Source organism: Caloenas nicobarica, chromosome 3 (assembly GCF_036013445.1).
Source record: "Caloenas nicobarica isolate bCalNic1 chromosome 3, bCalNic1.hap1, whole genome shotgun sequence".
NCBI classification, from domain to species: domain Eukaryota; kingdom Metazoa; phylum Chordata; class Aves; order Columbiformes; family Columbidae; genus Caloenas; species Caloenas nicobarica.
The window spans coordinates 25914345-25934349 of record NC_088247.1 but is presented as its reverse complement, the minus strand read 5'-3'; the positions used below and the strand labels follow the sequence as shown (position 1 = coordinate 25934349).

At 38.4% G+C, this 20005-nt stretch overlaps 1 protein-coding gene across 1 annotated transcript in view; it reads right to left on the bottom strand.

Moving 5' to 3' along the window:
* Positions 1–9572: 9572 nt before the first annotated feature.
* Positions 9573–20005, bottom strand: part of TINAG (tubulointerstitial nephritis antigen) — a 46703-nt gene continuing 36270 nt past the window's right edge. Inside the window, exons 10-11 of the mRNA XM_065632618.1 lie at positions 10762–10807; positions 9573–9689 (exon numbers count right to left, since the gene is read on the bottom strand). Coding sequence (XP_065488690.1) covers positions 9573–9689; positions 10762–10807 — 163 coding nt within the window. The remainder of the gene's footprint in view (positions 9690–10761; positions 10808–20005) is intronic.

The following is a 20005-nucleotide window of genomic DNA, read 5'->3' as shown; positions in this document are numbered from 1 at the left end:
GTACTTCATCCTACCCTGTTTGGGTGAATGGTACCCCGGAAACCAAATTAAACGAAAGAAACCACCGATTACGTGTTTACCTCACTCTTTGACTGGCCCAAAGTTCTCCTAAATCTCTGACAATTCTGTCCAGTTACCTAATGCTGGGAGCGGAGAGGGGATTACAGGTGGGCAGGTCAGCCTGGGGGAGGCAGATGGACACGCAGAGAAGCCTACTTAAAGAAAGAGAAAAACCGGCATGGACTTCAGTGTGACCAAAATTATTTGGGAAAGGAAGATAGCTTGAAAAGTAATTTAACAGGCAACACATCCTGGTCTTCAGGTTTTTTCCATGGGCAAAAGTAGTACTCTCTACAGTATTTTTTAACCTGCTACCAGTAAGAAACACATTCAATAATGACCTTATGCAAAAATCATAGATCTCTTACGTACAAATAACCACTGAAAGCAAAACTGAAAGGTCAAGCAGACACTAAACGACATTTGTCCAGTGAAGGTTCAGGAACATTTTTATTTTTCAACAGTAAAAATGTGGCATTACTTGTGCCATACTGTAATAGTGGCACTGTGTTTTCTGAGGAGTTACATCATACTTGAAAAATACTACATACATATGGAAATTTCTTATACTCTGCTTTATTGGAAAGAAAATGTAAAGGTGAAGAAAATATTTCCCCCCCTGCCCCAAAAAAGGCAGAAACAAAGGCATTAACTTCCTTGATCATAAAAACACAGACATCTTTACAGGATTCCCCTTGAAATAGCTTTCACAGGTGTAGATGTACACAGGCCTACACAGATGGTTACACCTCATTCTGACACAGAGTTTGACCCCTCTGAGTAAAGACAACTACTGTTGGCCAGGCTGGCACTGCTCTAAAGCCATAGCATGATGACATCCCGAATGCTGCCACACAACTGAATCCCTTCAGAAAAACGTGAGCAGTGAGCAGCACTGACCAAAAGTGTTCCAAGAGTTTGAAGAGGGAGACTTTCAAATAAATAAAAAGAAAAGGCAATGCCTTTTCCCAGTTCAGCTAAGTCTGCAGTCAGGACATCGGTCTCATTAAAACCTGGTGCTGTGGTTTAACCCAAGCTAGCGATACAATCATGATAGCCGCTCACTACCCCCACCCTCCCCACCCTCCAAATAGCGGAGAGAATTGCAAGGAAAGGGAGAAACTTGGATTGAGATAGACACAGTTTAATAAAATAACAGAATACTAACACACTACTAGTAAAAATATATATATAAAATAGAAATAGAATATAAAAGAAAATATACTCAATGCAATTCCTCGCGAACTTCATCCATTCTGAGCAGTCAGTCCCAGGACGCAGCACCTGGTCCTGAACAGCTGATCCTGAAGACAGAAAAAAACGAAAAAAGGCAGAAAGGCCCAGAGAGAAAAATACTGGATGATCCCAGCTCTCCTTAAATATGAAGTATGACGCTAATGGGTTGGAATATTGATCAGTCTGGATGTCAGTCAAGTTCTGCCCCATCTATGCCCCCCTTCCTCAATGCCTCATACCTGTGGGCTCAGAGTATCCCTGGCTCTCAGACCAGAGCAATTAAAAACATTAATTCTGTGCTGGGGTCTTATCTCTTGTTCTCAAACTAAGTCCAAATAATGACCATGCTAGCTATGAAAAAGAAAGTTTTCTAACTGCATGAAGTAAATTGACTCATTTTCAGCCAAATCAGCACACCTTGGCAGAGAATAATCTTTGTGCACACCCAGTATGCCAACACAGCGCTTCTGGGTTTCTCCAGGCATTCGCAGAGGGGGAAAGAAGCTGGTGGATAACACAAATCAGTGCAAAGCTCTCTCATTACAACACCATAAGAGTTCATATCTTTGTATTCAAAACCACACACAAACAAAGAGTGTATGATTTCTTTCCGCTTTCTGAGTTATTCTCCTGTGTGAAAGAGCATCAGCACTGATACTGAAGTGTGTGAAACTTTTGCAGAGCTGTCCTTGTGGTAAGAAATGTTCTTGGCCTTTGGCTACAGATTAATTCAGCCTTAAAAAAATACAGGAAGATTATGCGGTTTGATCTTGTTTAGTCAGTATCTTCAGCAAAGCAAATTCACCTTTTGTCCACAGATATCTTCATGGTCTTTAGACTAACTAAGCAACTTGCCTTTAGAATTAAAACATTATTCTCTTCCCTGAGATTTATCCATCTAAGAACACCTGGACCATCTGAATCACCTGTCAATGGGATTTAGCTCTGCTTCAGGACAACTCTAGCCCAAATACAGAGCTATGGAGAAAAAAACTCACTGTATTTATCCAAACACGGAGACCCATGCATTCACTGCTGCACACATGTACTGTAGCTATTGTCGTGTCAGTTAGCATGATCCCTGTTTGCTCTCTGCAGCACACACATCCCAAACAGCTTTTAGCTCTCCCTGGAGCTGTGCTAACACCTGTGAAAACTCAGAGTATCTCAGCAGAGGAAACTGTAAGGAGCCTTAAAAGTCACACATGCAGAATACTGTTCTGGGACATCTATCTCAACTATTCAAGCTCCTCACTTTCCCAAAATCAGCATGGACTTTCAGGCTTAAACCAAAGGTTTTTCTTAACATCTTTACTTAATCATGCCCAGTATCTTCCAATGACTAATACTTTACCTTTTTTTTTAGGGTGACTCCTTGCTAGAGAAAAGCCTCTGCTGTTGGAGCTGTATATTGAATGAGCAGAGTCCTCCAGCGAGGACTGAGAGTGCCCTGCCATGCACGGAGGGAAGCTGGCAGAGACCCAGGCTGAAAGAAGAGTGCAACAGAATAAGACTGATAGGTGATATCAAAACTGCTATTACGCCCATTTATATTCTCTCCGTCTCTGCTATTTTCAGTTGGGTGGTCTGTCCATTAAAAAAATTCAGTACCCAGGAATTAGGTTAAATTTCTTGTTCTCCTGCTCTGCTGAAGTAAATTCCAGCAGCCTTTCTGAAACACCAGAGAAACTTAAGGGAACAGAGTATTTCAAGGGTGTACAGATGGCTTGCCTACAACTTTATTTAAATATCAACTTCACTGTACAAAACATGAGCCTGTCAAAAATGACAAAGGTAATGCAGAAATGCAAATACATTAAGAGACAACATACCATGAGGAGACAGAGAAGCATCAAAACGGTGAGTGAAAATCCACATTAAAACTATCCAATTAGTGAAATGCCATCTGCTCATGCAAACTTCACTCAAAAGTAGGAAGTTTTCTTGCTTAATGGGATAATTACTTTTTCAAGATTTGGAAAAAAAGTGATTAGTTGTATTTTTTTCCCCCTCGGTCTGGCCTTTTTTATTGGATGAATCATTATGTGATTATTTACTTTTAAAATGCCACTAGGGCAGCTTACCCCATGGTTCTTTAGTATTTTTGTCTGTAGCAGTGTTGTATGAAACTTTTCAGGATCTATTCACTGGTCATCAAACATGTAATTTTTTTTATTCCTGATGCCTTCCTCCAATGCAAGCTGTGTTACTCCCTGTCACAGTTCATTCTGGTTTTGTACAGTTTTCCAACAAAGAAATCAAGGGTGAAATGGGAGTGAGTTCCAAGCCAGGCTGGGTGGAGCAAAACCAATACAAGGTGGTGTTTAATGCAGCTTCCAAGAGAAACATACTCTTGGTTTGGACTTTCTCAAAGCTTGGCCTGGACTTACTCGAAAATCTGTATCACCTTTTTTTTTTTTTTTTAAGCAAGCTGAAACCTAGCAAAACTTGCTGAATTTTGTTTCTAAGACAAAAGTATAATTAGGTTTTGCTTCCATTCCTGGCAGAAAACAAAAGAATTATTAAACCGCTTCAACCCTTCCCTCTTCTTCCACTCTTTTTGCCTTCCTCCTGATGTCAAGACTTTCATAAACTTCAGCAATTTGCCTTCTCTTGAGGTCACACACTTTTAGTACAGTTTTCCACAGTCTGTGGATCATGCTGGGTAGGAGTACAGAGCACTTTCGTAAAACTGCTTATGTAGGTTAAAAGAGAAGACACATACAGGTTCTAAAAACTTTACTGTCCAGTTGCCCTGCTTGCAAGGTTCTTGATGTACAGAAGCCCTGTTGGCTAATTTATGCCATCTCAGTGAAAAGAATAGTGCTGTTATGTTCAATAGCAAAATTCCCAATGAATTCGAACCATAAGTTGAGTCCTCCACACTGTGACAGTACAGCAGACTAGGACTAAATACTTGTCTTTCACGCATAAGTTTTCTAGATTTTTCTTTGGTAAAGTATTGTGCAATATAACATGATTTGATAGATGTAATGTACTAAATCTGTGCTTTTATGCTTTTTTTTTCTGTAGAGGAAAACTAAAGGGTATAGTCTTCAGAGTTTTGCAATGGAAATGTGGTTATGCTTAGATTAGGGGAATAGTTTAAATTCATGAGCTCCTATCTATGTGTTTATGCGACTGTCACTGTTGGCACAGCTGAGTGAAACCTCCAGATAACCCTAAATTATTTCATACACAGCCTGGGATAGTCCACGGCTTCATGTGCTCCCAAAAACTTTGAAGCGTTGAGATTTTCAGTGGCGAGCAGAGTCTGACCTTCTGCCTCAGGCTTCTCCTTCAGCTGCCTTCTCTGGGAACACCTTTGCGTGGTGCTGCTCCATGACCAAGATTTCCAGACACAGCAATGAAGTGTTATAGATGAAGTAATAACAGTCACTGATGTGAGTAATACCGTATGTGTATTTGACAACTACGCTGTTCCAAAGAAAAGCAAAATTTGGCTCCTTCCATTGCATTCATTCTGCCTTTAATATGCCCTAACAACAAATTACTGCCATACGGAGCAGAGATTCATGCTATAGAGCCTCACTCACTGACATCTGCCAACTTCCTTGGCTCTAAGGGACTGCTGAACAGCACATGGGACCAGGAGTAAAAGACCAAGAAAATTCAAGCAGCACGGAGTTACCACATTGAATCTGTCTGGATATAAACTTGGTAACTGGATATGAGTGTATGTTGGCTGAAGGGACATAGGAGTGCTTCAGAATAAAGCAATGTTACTCGCTTGGGCAAAGACACAGTCTCCATCCTGCTAAAGGCTTGATCCTTGCAGTGAGAAATGGGTGCAAAGATGTAAGCCAGTTGTTCACATGGGAAATGGTTACCAAATGGTAAGCACAGCATTAAATGCCGAGGCGCAAGATCCTGTCACGTCTCCAGTAAAACATAAAGCTGAAAGGATTTACAAGCAAATCTCCCTCTATCTCTGGTTCCTAGAAGTGTAGCTCCTTTTCTTCAGCCTTACTCTCCATCTAGCAACTTCCCTTGTTCCCTGGAATTCAAGAAAAATAGTCCCCTTGTTATTCCTCTTGAGGCTTGTCCAGTCCCTGCTCCAGACACAAGTCCCTTACATCTCTTGGATCTCCCTTTCTGCTTGCTTTAGGTTGCATTCCCCTGTAACATGACATTTGTTTGAAGCCCAGAAGCCTCCCTAAGCTCAGCATGCCCAGGGAAAGTTCTCCCAGAAAGAGTTCACCCCCAGCATCAAGGACAAAGCAACAGCCCTAAAAACGTTTTTCTTTTTCTGCCTAGCCACAGTTTTGTAGAAGAAAAGTATAGGCTGTAAACAGCAGACAGGTAAAATCCAAGCCACATATTACATCCCCCAGATAAACGCAGGGTAGAAACAACGGTGCTGACACGGGGGCCTCTCGATTCTCTGCATATAGCATTCAGGAGGACGTCCATATGCCCTACTTCACCCATAATTTGAAGTATTTAAATGCCACACTGGCAAAACCTTTCCCTGCGCTCCAACCTTATTTTGCAGCCTGGCTGCCTTCATCTTTTTGTTCTCAAGCAATTATGCTCATTAGGTGACAGGTTCAACTGCTTGTCTTTTCTCCATTAATTTTAACAGCAGTATGCACATACTGTGCTTTAATGCTCTGTATGGCTCTGTAAAAGCATTTTCATCATATATGATTCTGAAAGAGAAACATGGAATGAAAATCCCTATTATAGCAAGTGTCATCAATTTTCACACTTCCTAATGATAATGAGCAAACTCCAGAGCTGGGGAAATCTGGTCTTGCCACGTTGTGTGGTGTGATTGCTAGTGAGGTAGGAAAGGAGCTTTCTGTGCCTCTCAGCTACACCAAAATCTCTGACTGGAGCCAGGTGCAGAGGCACCTCCCTGGGACTCAGTGTCTGCGGTGACTCGGACCCCTCAGCAGAACAATTCCCTTCAGGAATTCAATGCCTGATGGGCACTTGTATGCAAACAAAATTATTCACTCATAGAATATTAACCAGGTTTGGTAGTGCTTTCTGTGGCATAGGAAGCCAATCTTCAGGGTGTGATTTGCTATCATTTAGCAGATGGATGATGTTTCTATGACAATAGGATGGAAAAGAAACCAACGTAATAGCTATGAAAATAGCCGAGTTCCTTTACTGTCTTGTTAATAATTTTAATCTGAAAACGAATTTCCACTTAAAGCCATCTCAAAGGACATTAACAGTGTTCATGTATTAGATACTGTCAGTAACATTTAGGATCTGATTGTGGGAAAGCTCTGAAGGATGATCAATATCAGTTGCAAAAGGAGACTGTTCTGCTCAGTTAATACTGGGAAGATTCAAAGTCTCCCAGAGCTCATAGGTATTTCTGTTCAGAATTCTATATGAAAGTGTTCCTAAATATATAGGAATTTAGACAAGGAGTTTTCCATTACTTACGAATACTGTCAGGTACTAGGTTCCACGACATATGTTCTTCTAGCTATTTCCTTATCCAGTTTTAAAAGTTTCACAGTTAGAGTAACAAGTAATCAAAAGTTCACATAGCATGTTGTTAACAAGAAATACTGCAATGTGTAATCTGAGTGGTGATTTGTTTTTTTGCTCGCCATAAAAATATTGTCTTCTTGTTTTTATGGAAAAGGAAAGTTACACTGTGTCACAAACACAAAGGCTATTCCTGCAGTGCCTTCCCTTTCTGCAGTTCCCACAGACCATTGCTAATACTAGTGATTTGAAGCTGATGAGTTCTCTATTGACTTAACCTGAGCTGCATATTGCTCCTTTCTGTTCACACAGGAAAAAGCTCGAGGCTAGATGACACTTTTAGTCCAAGCTAGCGGGCATGGCTGAACATTAGTGATGGAGAGGCCAAAGAAAAGGAGAGAAATGAGAGAGGTGGCATTCTAACGTAGAGCAAGTCTCCTCATAGTCTCACCAAATAGTGGACTAGACGAGCCCAAAGCCCTTCTCACATTTAAAATCTGTGTCCAGGTAGTCTGCCTGAGGCAGAGCCACTGGTGGCTTCCAGGGCCCGCTGTCCCTTGGTCACCGTGACGAGACCTCCACTGGCAGGAGACCCTTTACTTGTGCCCTGAACAGCAGCAGAATAGCTGCCACAGCATCAAGGTTATTTTCAAAGAGGAAATTGGCTTCCAGGTGCAGATACATTTGCCTGCCTGTTAAATTCTGGGTACTGTGACATTTCCACAGACAGCAGCTTTATGATACTGAGGGTGCTGAGCAGATACATCACTGAGAGCACCAAAGACTGACCCTAGAAGGTGGGTAGAGCATTATAATTTTCTAAATCATTAAATTGCTTTGACATGGTTGGATTTATTTCACTTGCATATGGTGTTTTGTTCAAGCCAAGATGACCAATTGATCAGGTAAAGATAAGGAGACTAGTTTTGAGCTTTCTCATCACTGAAGATGTTTAACATGACAAGCCAGATCCTGGAAAGATCTCACAAGCAAATCAGGAGTAGAAACAGCCACTGGCATAAGTACAAATCATCTTGAAGGTAAATGAAACAAAAAAACCCCGGAGTTAACCAGATATGTTTTTTCAGGATCATTCACTTCAGACCTAAATTCTATTATTTTGAAATCTTGAAGTTTATGGAATCAATACACACCAAGAGGTTGGGAAGTAGCTGTGTAGGTGGCTCATTTTCCTCTCAAGTACTGGTTTAGCTCACTAAGTCTAAAAAGTTGCTACTTCTCTCAGAGCACTTAGCCCTTCTAAAATTGCTTGTGTTACAGTTTGCTATAAATTTCAAGTGATAAAGGTTTTTGTCTAAATTCAGTTTATTATATGACACTAGTGGCCACATAATAGCTTGTTTTGCAGCAGCATGACACTGACGTTTTAATGATAGCTCTTTCAGTAGTGATGCAACATAAATTTAGTTTGAGAGGCATTATTTCAGTGGCAAGGACATCTGTTGTATTCCACCACCACACAAAGTTATTGAATTAAAAGTTATTACTCCTTTGCTGATGACATGAGAAGTCAAGTTCCTAACTTTCAAGAAAGAATGAAGGATAATCTGTTAAAGACACTGAAGGTGTCACTGGAAATTCTTTGTTCACTGGAATTTCCTAGCAGCTTTCCCCTTCACCTATTTAACATGTCAGGGTTGTTTCTTTCATAGATAATTTTATGACTGATGATTCCTGTTAGAATCTGGCCTTTGGATTCATTGGAACTAAAAGTAAAAAATAGTAGTTAATTTCTTCTTATATTGATAGCTTCTGATGGGAGGGGTTGCATGCCAGTAGGCTTTTTCTTCAGACAGAAGCATCTTTGGGAGCAGTAGGAGTGAAAGGAGCTCTGGGCATCTCATCTGCACTAACAATCCTGCTGGCCATCACTAGGAACCATGCCTGGACTACAGATACATCTGCGGAGACAAACAACAAAATGTCTTTTCTGTCTTTCTCCATTGGGCAATAGAAACAGGCTTTTGGGAATGGCAGCACACACCTGTTCCCAGGTCAAACAGCAAGTGGAAGGCAAGCAGTTCAGGAATCAGTCTAGTCTAGACTTTATTGAGGAGAAATTACTTTTTGTTGTTGTTGTTTAATTAAATTATTAAAATTGTACATTTTAATTGTGGTTGTGGGAACAGGAATGTGTAGTTTCACTGCAAGTAATTTTTGTATTATTCTAACTGCATCGACTTTGTGCTATCTACTAGTAAAAAATTAATTTCCTGGAAGAGATAATGATGCATAGATACAACTTATCTAACCTAGGATAGGAAATAATTATTCTCTAACAGGATCAGAACTCTACTTACATTTCTTTGGAATCTTTTGTCCAGTATGACCATGAGCTGTCTGAGGCAATTTTGTGTGGAAGAGCACATAATATTTCTAAAGTGATTTGTAACTAGAGTACGTATTATAAAGAGATTAATGCTAATAAAGTAATTCCATTTATTTCAGGTACTGTTGAATCAACCATTAGTAACATAACAAAATAGTGGTGAGATGTAAATAACAGAGGAGGGAACTTCCTGCTCTGTGAGACACCAAGGTTTTCACTTGTCCTGGGTACAACTTGCTATTAGTATAAAGGAGTGTTTGTTCCAGCTGGGATCTGAGAGTGTTGTGGTGACTGTGATGTGTTCGAGTTAGGAAGTCCTAATGAGCCATAATAGAGAGAAAGGTAACTTACAGAGAGTACATTTTTATATCTCTAGCAAGACTCAATATGCAACAATGGAAAGAAGAGATACATAAAGCAGCATATGGTACAAGAAAATTAGAGTAGATGACTACGGCTGTCCTGAAGTAGCTAAAATTAGCTTCTCAATATCACACTCATTTTGTCCACGTAGAATCCTAAAATAGCCATTTTCTCCCCAAGATTTTCCCCAGGAATTTGCAGCAATCTAAAGAAAAACAAAGAGGAAAAAAAATATCAAATTTCATTTTAAAGTAGTATTTAAAAATACAGCTTGTGAAGTGCAAAATGAATCTTTTGTGTTAGTTTCCTTTTTAAGAAACAGTTTCTCAGATTTGATGCACTAAGAATTATAATGCATCTTTTTCTGATTTCTAATAATTTGTTCCTTTTTGTTTTGATCAAACTTTCAGTACCAAAATCAGGGTTAATAAAAATGGAATACTATTTCTACAAGGCAGTTTGATAAATGGAAGCAGAAATCATTAGATAATTCAACTAATGGCTGGAGAAAGTAGTCATTGAAATAACAACGGTGAAATATCGAATTACAATTAATCTGTTAAAGAGAGACCCAAGATATGAAAAGGCTGACTTTTAATAAATTAGATTTCATTCAGGTAGCTATTGACATATTGAACAATTTAGTTTCTTTGAAGTCAGTAGAAGTTTTGCCCTAGATGTCAGTGAAACTACCGACTATAAGCCCTGCCATCAGCTATATAAACTCCAAATTACCTTCTGCTGAACACAGGAATAATGAGATGAGCTGTTAATCACAATCAAAGCGATAAAATCTGACTTCTTATCAATGGCTGAAAGCCAATGTTTTTGCTATTTTTTTTCTGATAGCTGGATAGCATTTGCCAACACTGTTTAAACAGATAGCTTTTATTTTCCAAATGTTTTAATGGAGAATATTGATTAGTTTTATTGAGTCTTATTTTCAGGCATCAAAAAGAACTGAGTCTTCATGGGAAATGTGAGTAACAGTTGAGAATCGGAATAAGATTTGAGACAGAAAAGACAATGTAGCAAAAAAAAATTATATAGGTGGGAGATTGGATGAAACAGGCTTTAAAATTAAGGTAGATGATGTTGTAGTTCAAGGGTTAGCATGATAAAAGTTGTCAGAAAGGGGACAGAATTATGGAGGAGAATTTAAGGTGAAGGAAAAAATAGACATAGAGTGAATGAAAAGAAAGAAGTTATTTCGAGATAATCTGTTTAGCAGAGATTTTTCCTTCTGCCTCAAAACACAGTGCTAAAGATTCACTTACCCAGAACTTCTGCTTTTGTCCATTTTTGTCACCTAATGCTCCCCACCTGTTAAAAGAGATGGTACTAGTGAGACATCTGATACATATGTTCACATTTTGTAGCTTTAAACAAGAAAAAAAAAAAAAAAAGCAAGTTTGCCTTAGTTGTTCTAATACCAGGGCCAGAACAAAGCATGACTGCCAGATGTCTCCATGTTTAAATAACGAACAATGCTGACGATAAAAACGAAGATAAGTATCCTGCTAGCTGTAAGACAAGTTGTCATTAGAGATTACAAAACCTTAACACAAGTGTCATTTTAGTTAGTCATTGTAAAAACCTTTTTTCCTTTACAGAATATCTCCTCTAGAGAGCTTGCCAGATGAACTGAACTGTGTAGGAGTATTGAAATTAATGTGAACACATTTCTTCAGCTGAGCTGAAGATCCCTAGGAACGCTTTTGTTAAAGACCTCATCCAACACCTTTACCAAAATAGCTGGTGAATTGGAACTGAAAACATTCCCAGCTTTTCTCAGCTCAAATTAAATTTCTGACAACCTAATCTGTTTTAGTGCACAGTGTGGGGGATGATCTGTAAACTTACTTGATGTTTCTTTGACATCTTTGAGGACATGCTGAATGTCGTGGCAATATCCATGAAACCACACAAGAGATTGCCTCTACCTGCCAGGTAATAAGACCTTCACAATTCTGTAGTTGCAGCTGAACTGCACAGTGCTCTGTGTTGTTAATCTTCGCTTTGAATATATAAGAGCACAAGTGGTTCCAAGGCCATCATCTGGATGTTGTTCAATGAGCAAAAGCTGCACTGCACACGTTACTTATGTAGCTAGGTATATACTGTATGTGTACTGATTGCTTAAAGAGCTCTGTCTTGTTTTGCATTTATACAATGAATGCTTGTCTAGTTGCTATTCACGAGTCATGATGCCTGGGTACCAATAAAAGAGCACAAATAAACAGAAAACCAAATATGTGAACTTTTACAGGTTTCTCCACGGTATAAAGTTAATCCTAGGATGTACAAAATGCCATTGACAGGGTGTTTATAGGTGTATATCCCACCAACACCACGTTTGAGCTGTATTTGCAGTGCTCCGTTCACTTTGAAAGACAAACAGCAAAAATATAAGAAAACCCACAGTGTGGATGGGGAAGTTTTGTGCCATCTTTGTAAAAAAATTTGAACAGCCATGGTGGCACCAGCTCTCCTTGGTTAACGGCAAACTCTAATGTGTGTGAAATACCTGCTCATCCCACCAAAGTTAAAAAAGCAAGACAAATTGGTGACTGGCAGAGAGGTGAAGTTTGTATTTCAGCTGCAAGCACAGATTGTAGCTACTGCTTGTTAAATGCAAGGGATCATAAAAGCAATGTTGGTCATAATGACCATTGAATGTAACTGTTGTTTTTTAAAAAGGCTTCATGATGCTTTTTCTTTGAATTACCAGGTGAAAATTCAGAGGTTATTAATAATCTTTGCCATTTCTTTGCCAAATCTTGTATCTTTTTCAGATACAGTGTCTCATGATCATAATTAATATATATATCTCTCTATATGGTAGGCTATCTGATTTCACATCTAATTCAGATTTACTTCTTTCCTTGCGACCATTTTAGTAAAAAAATATATCAGCTGCAGTGTGAAAGTCCAATATTTACATCAGTCTTAAAGACAGATGAAAAATGCCTTTAATTTATATTCATGTATTCCTGCATTCATTACTACACATTATATCTCCCACTTGTTTGAGCAGGATGATGACCAGTTCCTGCAGACTCACCTTTCTGTGATTAATTCTCTTTCTAACATACATTATTTTCCAGGAAAAAAAAAAAAAAAAAAGTCAAATTCTGGTTTCATACACTGATACAAATTGCTTCTCAGAAAAGTTTCTAAATGGAAGAAAAGTTACAAACTGGAATGGAAAAGGACCCTTTTTTGCCCTTAACTATAACATATCCATGAATTTAATTTCCTAGGTTTTATTCCAGATAGAAGAGGAGGTACTTGACATATGCATTTTATCTTACAGTTAGAAAGAAGAGCTGTTTACTCAGTAATCCATGCCCACAAGCATTCATCCAGATACTCTAAATTAAAATACATTAAATTGAAGTATAGAAAAGTGCAGCCAACAGGTCAAGAAAAGCGACTAATCCCCTTTATTCATGACCTGCCATTCTGCATCCAGAGCCCTGTGCCCAGTTTTGGACTTCCCCGTACAGCAAAGGCATTAACAGGCTGAATCAAGACCAGCAGGAGTCCACTGAGATGTTTGGGGTCTGGAGCACATGATGTACAAGGAGAGGCTGAGGCAGCTGGCCTTGTCGAGCTCTCAAGGGAGGTGGCTTCCCAGAGATCTATTTCTTGTCTTCTGCTTTACAAAGGGAGAGTATAGAGATGATACAGAAGACTTTCCTGATACATGCACAGCTGACAGCCGGAAGATGACAGTCACAGTTTTCAGCAAGGCAAATTGCAGTTGGACATAGGGAAAAAAAGTATTGTACAACAAGAGTGGTAAGGCACTGCTGAAGTGAGAGGTTGTGGAATATGTGTCCTCAGAAATATCCAAAACACCACCTGAGAAACCCCATGAACCTTAACTATGAAGGTGGTTCTGCTTCGAGCTGGGCGATTAAATTAGATGACCTTCAGAGATTCCTTCTAACCTAAAGTATTCAATGATACAAGCAACTTGATTTAAGATGGCCCTGCCAATTTAAGTCACAGAGAGTTGAACCAAACAACTTCCAGCCTCAGTTAGTCTGCAGTTCTATGAATTATTACATTTTGTATTCAACGTATAGATTTTGTGTAACAGTTAAATAACTAAGTATGCTAGTAGATTTTGATGGTGTAAGCGATTTTCACAATTCTTTTAATGACTGCGGTCTAAAGGGCAGAAAATAAGGTTGATTTACTGTTTACTGATAAAAACCAGTCTTGGGGTTAGTGCGTGAATCAGGAGCAGGACTTAGCAAAAAAGGTGGGTGGAGTGTCCTCTCCATAGATGCTGGCCTTTACTGGCAGAAACGGTGGCATGAGGTCCCGGGCCTGTTTACCGAGCCTTTCCTAAAACTTGGCACAGTTCGTTCAGGCTTATTCAAAAGACTGGCTGAGATTCACCAGTTCCCATTTCTCCCAGGCTGACATTCTTTCCTCAGTCTGAAAAAGCACTCAGCTGTGATGGAAACACAATAATGTAGTGTTTGTAGCCACATGCCAGTCTGATTTGACATCTTGCCTCTGGAAATGAATGCCAGCTCCATCAAGAACATTTCTGGGGATTTCTTGGCTCATTCATACTAATATACCTTCTATAGAGAAAGCAATTCTTTCAAAAAACTCCTAAGTGGAAAGTATTTCTGCAGTAATGTCTTTAGAAAAGGAGGACATATTTTCTAAAATAGATATCTCAATTTTCTAAAATAGATTTCTCAGTGTAAGTATTGCATTTGATCTTTGCCATTTCTCTTTTTTTCCCTTTTCCTGCCTATAAAGTCATACTTCAGTAGTTTTCATGATTTCAGCCTTCCTGATGGAATAAATTCATTTTGCAGTGTATCCTTCAGTTACACCTATCAAACATGTTACGGCATCCAAGCACAGTTTCCTCTTCAAGCTTAATTTTTTATATCCCTTAGGAAAAACAAATCTCTAAATATCCTTTCTATTGCTAAGCCAGGCATCTGAGGGTGAATATTCTCAGTGATAAAGAAATATACAATATAAATAAATACTATTAAATTCATCTTTCATTTTAACTGTTGTTTTACTTGCTGCTGTAAGTACTACTCCTTGAAATATGAACAAATGCTGAGAGGAATTTGTTAAAATGATCAGATAATATTTAGTAATCTAAAAATAAATTCAGATAAAAAGTTAACCTTCTAAAAGTCTTAGAAATCCACTACGCTGAATGGAAACTCGATAGCATCTTATTTCAACAATTCAGAACTGTCTTGTTTCTTAAGAGTTCACATCCTGTATGCTTTCCTGCATAGACATGACTCTGTACAAATATCTCTTTCTGAATCTGGGTAATCTTTGAGATTTGACTTCTTTTTTATTTCATATTTTAAAATAGTCATTAGTTGCAAAAGCTTATTCACTAATAAATTTAAAAGGAGCCCTAATGGAAGACACTATGGGAGTAAAAAGTAACCTGGTATATTATTAATAGCAACAGTGGAAAGTGACACCATTCCAGGTCATTTTCCCTGGAGAGCCGCAACTCAGAGAAAGTGTTGACTGGTCCCTCAAACTCTGCTAAATCAAAATTAAAATAAAATTGAGTAACTAGAAGTATAATCCTGAAGGAGCTAATTAAGCCATTGTGGTTTAAATTTGAAACCCATACCACCCACTTCTGTCACAGAAAAGTGGAAGATCTGTACAGATTATGAAAGGCACCAGTAGTACAAGGATATTATTAATTAGTGCACATTTTTGCTTTGAGTATACTGTGGGAAAATAGAATACATAATGGTTCCTTTACAATATTTTTAAAAGCATAGGTAATACAGTGTATTACTGTTTTGCTGGTCTCTTCTGAGATTTAAGCAGTACATTGGCATAATTATCCTTAATGCAAATGTTAATGTCAGAAGTGGAATTAGAATTTGGTTTTTTTCCTGAGAGTAAAACACCGTGGGATTTAGTTCAAGATTAAGATATCTAAATGTATGCATCCCACAGTAGCAGAGTATATTTGGATCCATTCACTTGCCTAAATGCAGGTGTCTGGGGCTACTTGAGATGTCTTAGGGTGCCCCAGACATCCGCGTGTTTCTGGCAGATATGACAGTGGGCCTATGAGACATCCATGTCCTTTTGCAGATGCTGGTAATGGTAAGTTCTTCACACTTCTGGTAGGACCAAATATTTGTGTGGGGGCGTCTAACGGATCCATGAGTTGCCCTCCAGTCTCCACTGACTTTGTTGACTAGATCACCATCTCTGTGATGAGAATTGAGAAACCAAGCACATCACTTGTGCCTGAATTTCAGATTGAAGCCTGATATTATTAATTGCCTACTGATACATGAGATGTGCTAAGGAGAAGACTGAAAATTATTAGGAAATATACAGTGAATAAAGTGTTAGAATGGGAATCAGCAGACAATAGAATGTATCAGCTTCCAGAACTACACAACGGTAACACATGATTTCAGAACAAATGATGAGGAGTATTACGACATTACAGGCTGAAGAACTTGGATTCTGTCCATCTTAAACCATCAGGGAAAAAATCAAAGACTTTAGAAAATACGGTAAAGTTATCATAATAAACAACATGGAAATTACAGTTCTGATATATATAATTTTTTCACAATATAGCACAAAATCATAGATGGTACAGTTTGGTTGAACAAAATTAAACCAGGAATGTATTGTGCTAAAAAGGTTGTTAAATTAATCTGGAATGTATTTTATGTTCCCTTATGGCTTGGAGCAAGAGCTGGTTTAGGGACCACCAGATTGGAAAGGAAAATGACACTTCAGTTATTTTTTCCTGTAAAATAGCTGTGCCTTGGAGTCTTAATCATGGAACATAACCCCTTTGTGCTGGATACTGTAAGCGAAAATGATTTAGTAGAAGAGCAAATCCTGTTGCCATTATCTGCTTTCAGAAAGTAAACTTTAAAGAAAAGAAATGGGAATCTATTCATGAATATGAGAGGTATCAATATTTTGATCATAAGTTAAAATCAATGGGAATTAATAAATGACTGTAACTACTTCATAAAATTACTACAACACTTTCAGAGTTGTTAGCTGATATAAATTCTTTAATACAGTCAATATTGTATCTCCCCTTACAGTTTTTTTTACTTTCTCTGACGTTTCTTGTTCCTGAGAAATTGTAGTTCAGACAGCCAATGTAGTCATTACCAATTTTTCCTAAAGTAGACCTATCCAAACTATGTGTTCCTGACTAACGACATATTGACCTTGTTGAAAGTAATCAGACATTTCCAGTGTTTCCAGGGAAGCCAAGGCCTCGGAAGATAATAGACGTGATAGTGAGTGGGAAATTAGACATGGAGTCTGCTTTTAGACATGGAGTTTGCTTTAGGTATGATAAAACATTAGAAAGAAAACCTAAGGAGGTGTGATTAAACGTAGGCAAAGCCATGCATGTTTTGAGTAAAGAATTATACAGTACATGATTGGAGCACTACACTAAAGTGTTTGTGTGGTGAATTGAGAAAAGAATATGTCAAAATGCATAAACACTATCAATGTAGATGCGTGTAGGCCTCAAACACCAAGCAGAAAGAGAAAATTAAGTGCTGTATATTTAGTCTATAGATAGAATAGGGGAAAGAAGTCCAGGAAAGAAAACATCGAGAAAAATTATCCTAGCAATGAATTTAATCCCAGTGGAATTAGTCTGCAAGTGGAAATGACAGAGACTTAAAAGTGAGTTGACACATCCTTGGACAACATCCATTACAGAACAATATTACATTTTCTGGAAGATGACCAAAATAATCTAATACCACTTTTTTCTCTCTTGCTTTTGTGATTATTCCAACCTGATATTTACTCCAAATGAATGACATTTCAAAATCAAACAGATGCTGGACCTCATTACTCACAGAGACAGGGAATCTATGAGGGTTACTTTTACAAAGCTTCAGGCAATTAATGTCTCCACCTTTGGCATTTTTAGAAAAAGTTTTCACACTTAACCCTTCCAAAATTTCCATTTTTATTAGGAAAAAGAAAAGAATTAATTTTAAGGAATCATTAATGAGAATGTCTGCCTATCAATTAATGAAAATTACTTTTAAAAGGGAGTTTTTTCTGTCTAATAAAAATATTTGTGAGAAATATACCGCTTAACTTTTCCAAAAGAAGACATCATGGTCTCCAATCAAAAATAACCTTGAATAAAAAGAAGTAATTTCACTAAACTGCATTCAGTCCCCTTCAAGAGAAAAAGTAAGCAAGGTATTTCCATTCACTCAAGGCGAACCAGCTCCAGCTGACTCTGCAAAGAGAATTCTGGTGCACTTTTAGATAAAAGGATGAGTACTTGTGTGTTTCCATAAAGGAATTTTCATAATTTTCTGTCCAGTTTTATATAGTAGAGGCAATTTGCCTGTCCTTTTCAGTAACGACTTCCCCTTGATATTAATTCTGCCAAAATAGGCCTTTGAATGCACAATACTGCCTGACAGTTAAAAAACTAGAACATGGAGACTGTTTCAGTATTCTTCCATAGAATGGAAATTGATTTTGTTTGAATGTTTCCTAGTTTCTTTTTCAAGAAACTGTATCAACTATAGTGAAGGTGGCCTTCACAAGAGAAGTATAAAATTTTCAGAAAAAAATATCGTCATTAACAATTAAATATCACTGAATAAACCAGTAAAAAAGCTAGAAATACAATCTAACACAACAAAAAGGGTTATCAGCAGTGGCTTCAAAACTTTGGTGTTTTGTAAAAGAACAGAAACTAGATTCTAGCATGCTTACATTCAGCTTTATACGTAAAATGCTGTTATAAGGAAACAGAAAAGATATCTGAAGAGTGTGCTAAATAATATTACACAATCTAACTCCTTAATGCTGAAGGTGTCAACTAAAAAGGAATAAGGCCTTAAGAGTAAAGAAGAATGACAGATCTCACATCTCAAGGTACTAATTCCTGCAGATCTGTTGATGTTAGAAGAAGTCAGTGCTCTGTGTTAACTGAGGAATTAAACTGTTTAGTGAACACCGGGGCTCTAGGAATCAGCATTCTGCAATATCTTTCCAATTTTTGCCATTCAAAAATTTATATCTAGAACAGACTCTTCTCACATACTAGCAGTCCCCATCTACCAATCAAAAATACACAGACAGCAAAATACAATTTAAAATCACTCCTGCAATTTTTTTTTCAACCACTCGAACTTAAAGTTGCATTTTGAAGTTACAGTTTGTAGTTTGAATGTTTGATTCACTGATGTCCCTGGCAAAACTCCCAGATTTACAGGAATAAAGCTAAGGTTTGCCTCAGATTTGTTTGTTTGTTTATTTGCAATGGCTCATAGAATCATAGAATAGTTTGGCTTAGAAGATACCTTCTAAGATTGTCCAGTCCAACTCCCTTGCCATGTGCAGGGACATCTTCAACTAGATCAGGTTGCTCAGAGCCCCGTCCAGCTCGGCCTGGAATGTCTCCAGGGATGGGGCATCTACCACAGGGCTCCTCCCTGTCTTTCTAGAGTGGGGGTGCATTAAAGATATGATTGTATTACACCCTGCCTTCACAGACAGAAGCAATGAATTTGTTAAAAAGTAGCATACATAGAGAATGTATAAAGGAAATGTGTATTCTGCTTTTAAGGTTGTGGTCTTTACTCATATTTTGCTTTGCGAGATTTGTTGTTGTTGTTTTGTTTGGTTGGTTTGTTTTTCAAATATTTTCATTTCACTTAGCTTCTGCATTCACAAGGAACTTCAAGTCAAATGAGTCAACCAACACAACCACAACATAAACTCAGAATAGAATATTTCAGCTGGAAGGAACCTACAATGATCATCTAGTCCAACTGTGTGACCAATTCAGGGCTAACCAAAAGCTAACGTGTGTTGTTAAGGGCATTGTCCATATGGTCCACAGGTTTGGGGCGCCAACACCTCTCTGGGAAGCCTGTTCCAGTGTTTGACCTCCTCTTGGTAAAGAAATGCTTCCTAATGTTCAGTCTAAATCTTCCCTGGTGCAGCTCTGAAGCGTTCCTACATGTCCTGCCACGGGATACTGGGGAGAAGAGATTGGCACCTCCCTCTCCACTTCGCCTCCTCAGGAAGCTCTAGAGAGCAATGAGGTTGCCCCTTAGCCTCCTCTTCTCCAAGCAGGCCCAAAGTCCTCAACCACTCCTCACAGGACATTCCTTCCAGCCCTTTTGCCAGCTTTGTTGCCTTGTGGACACATTCAAGGACCTTCACATTCTTCTTAAATTGTGGGACTCAGAACTGCACGCAGTGCTCAAGGTGAGGCCACACCAATGCTGAATACAGCAGAATAATACAGCAGGATAATCAGCTCTTCTGGCTGGCTGGTTATACTGTGTTTGATGGACCCTAGGATGTGGTTTGACCTCTTGTCTGCCAGGGCACATAAACCATGGGGTTTCCATAGTTATACATTTCATGAGATATTTCTGACCCTTTCCATCTTTGAAAAAAAATGCTGGTGATTAAACAAGATTTGGTGAAGTCCAAATGCATCCAATT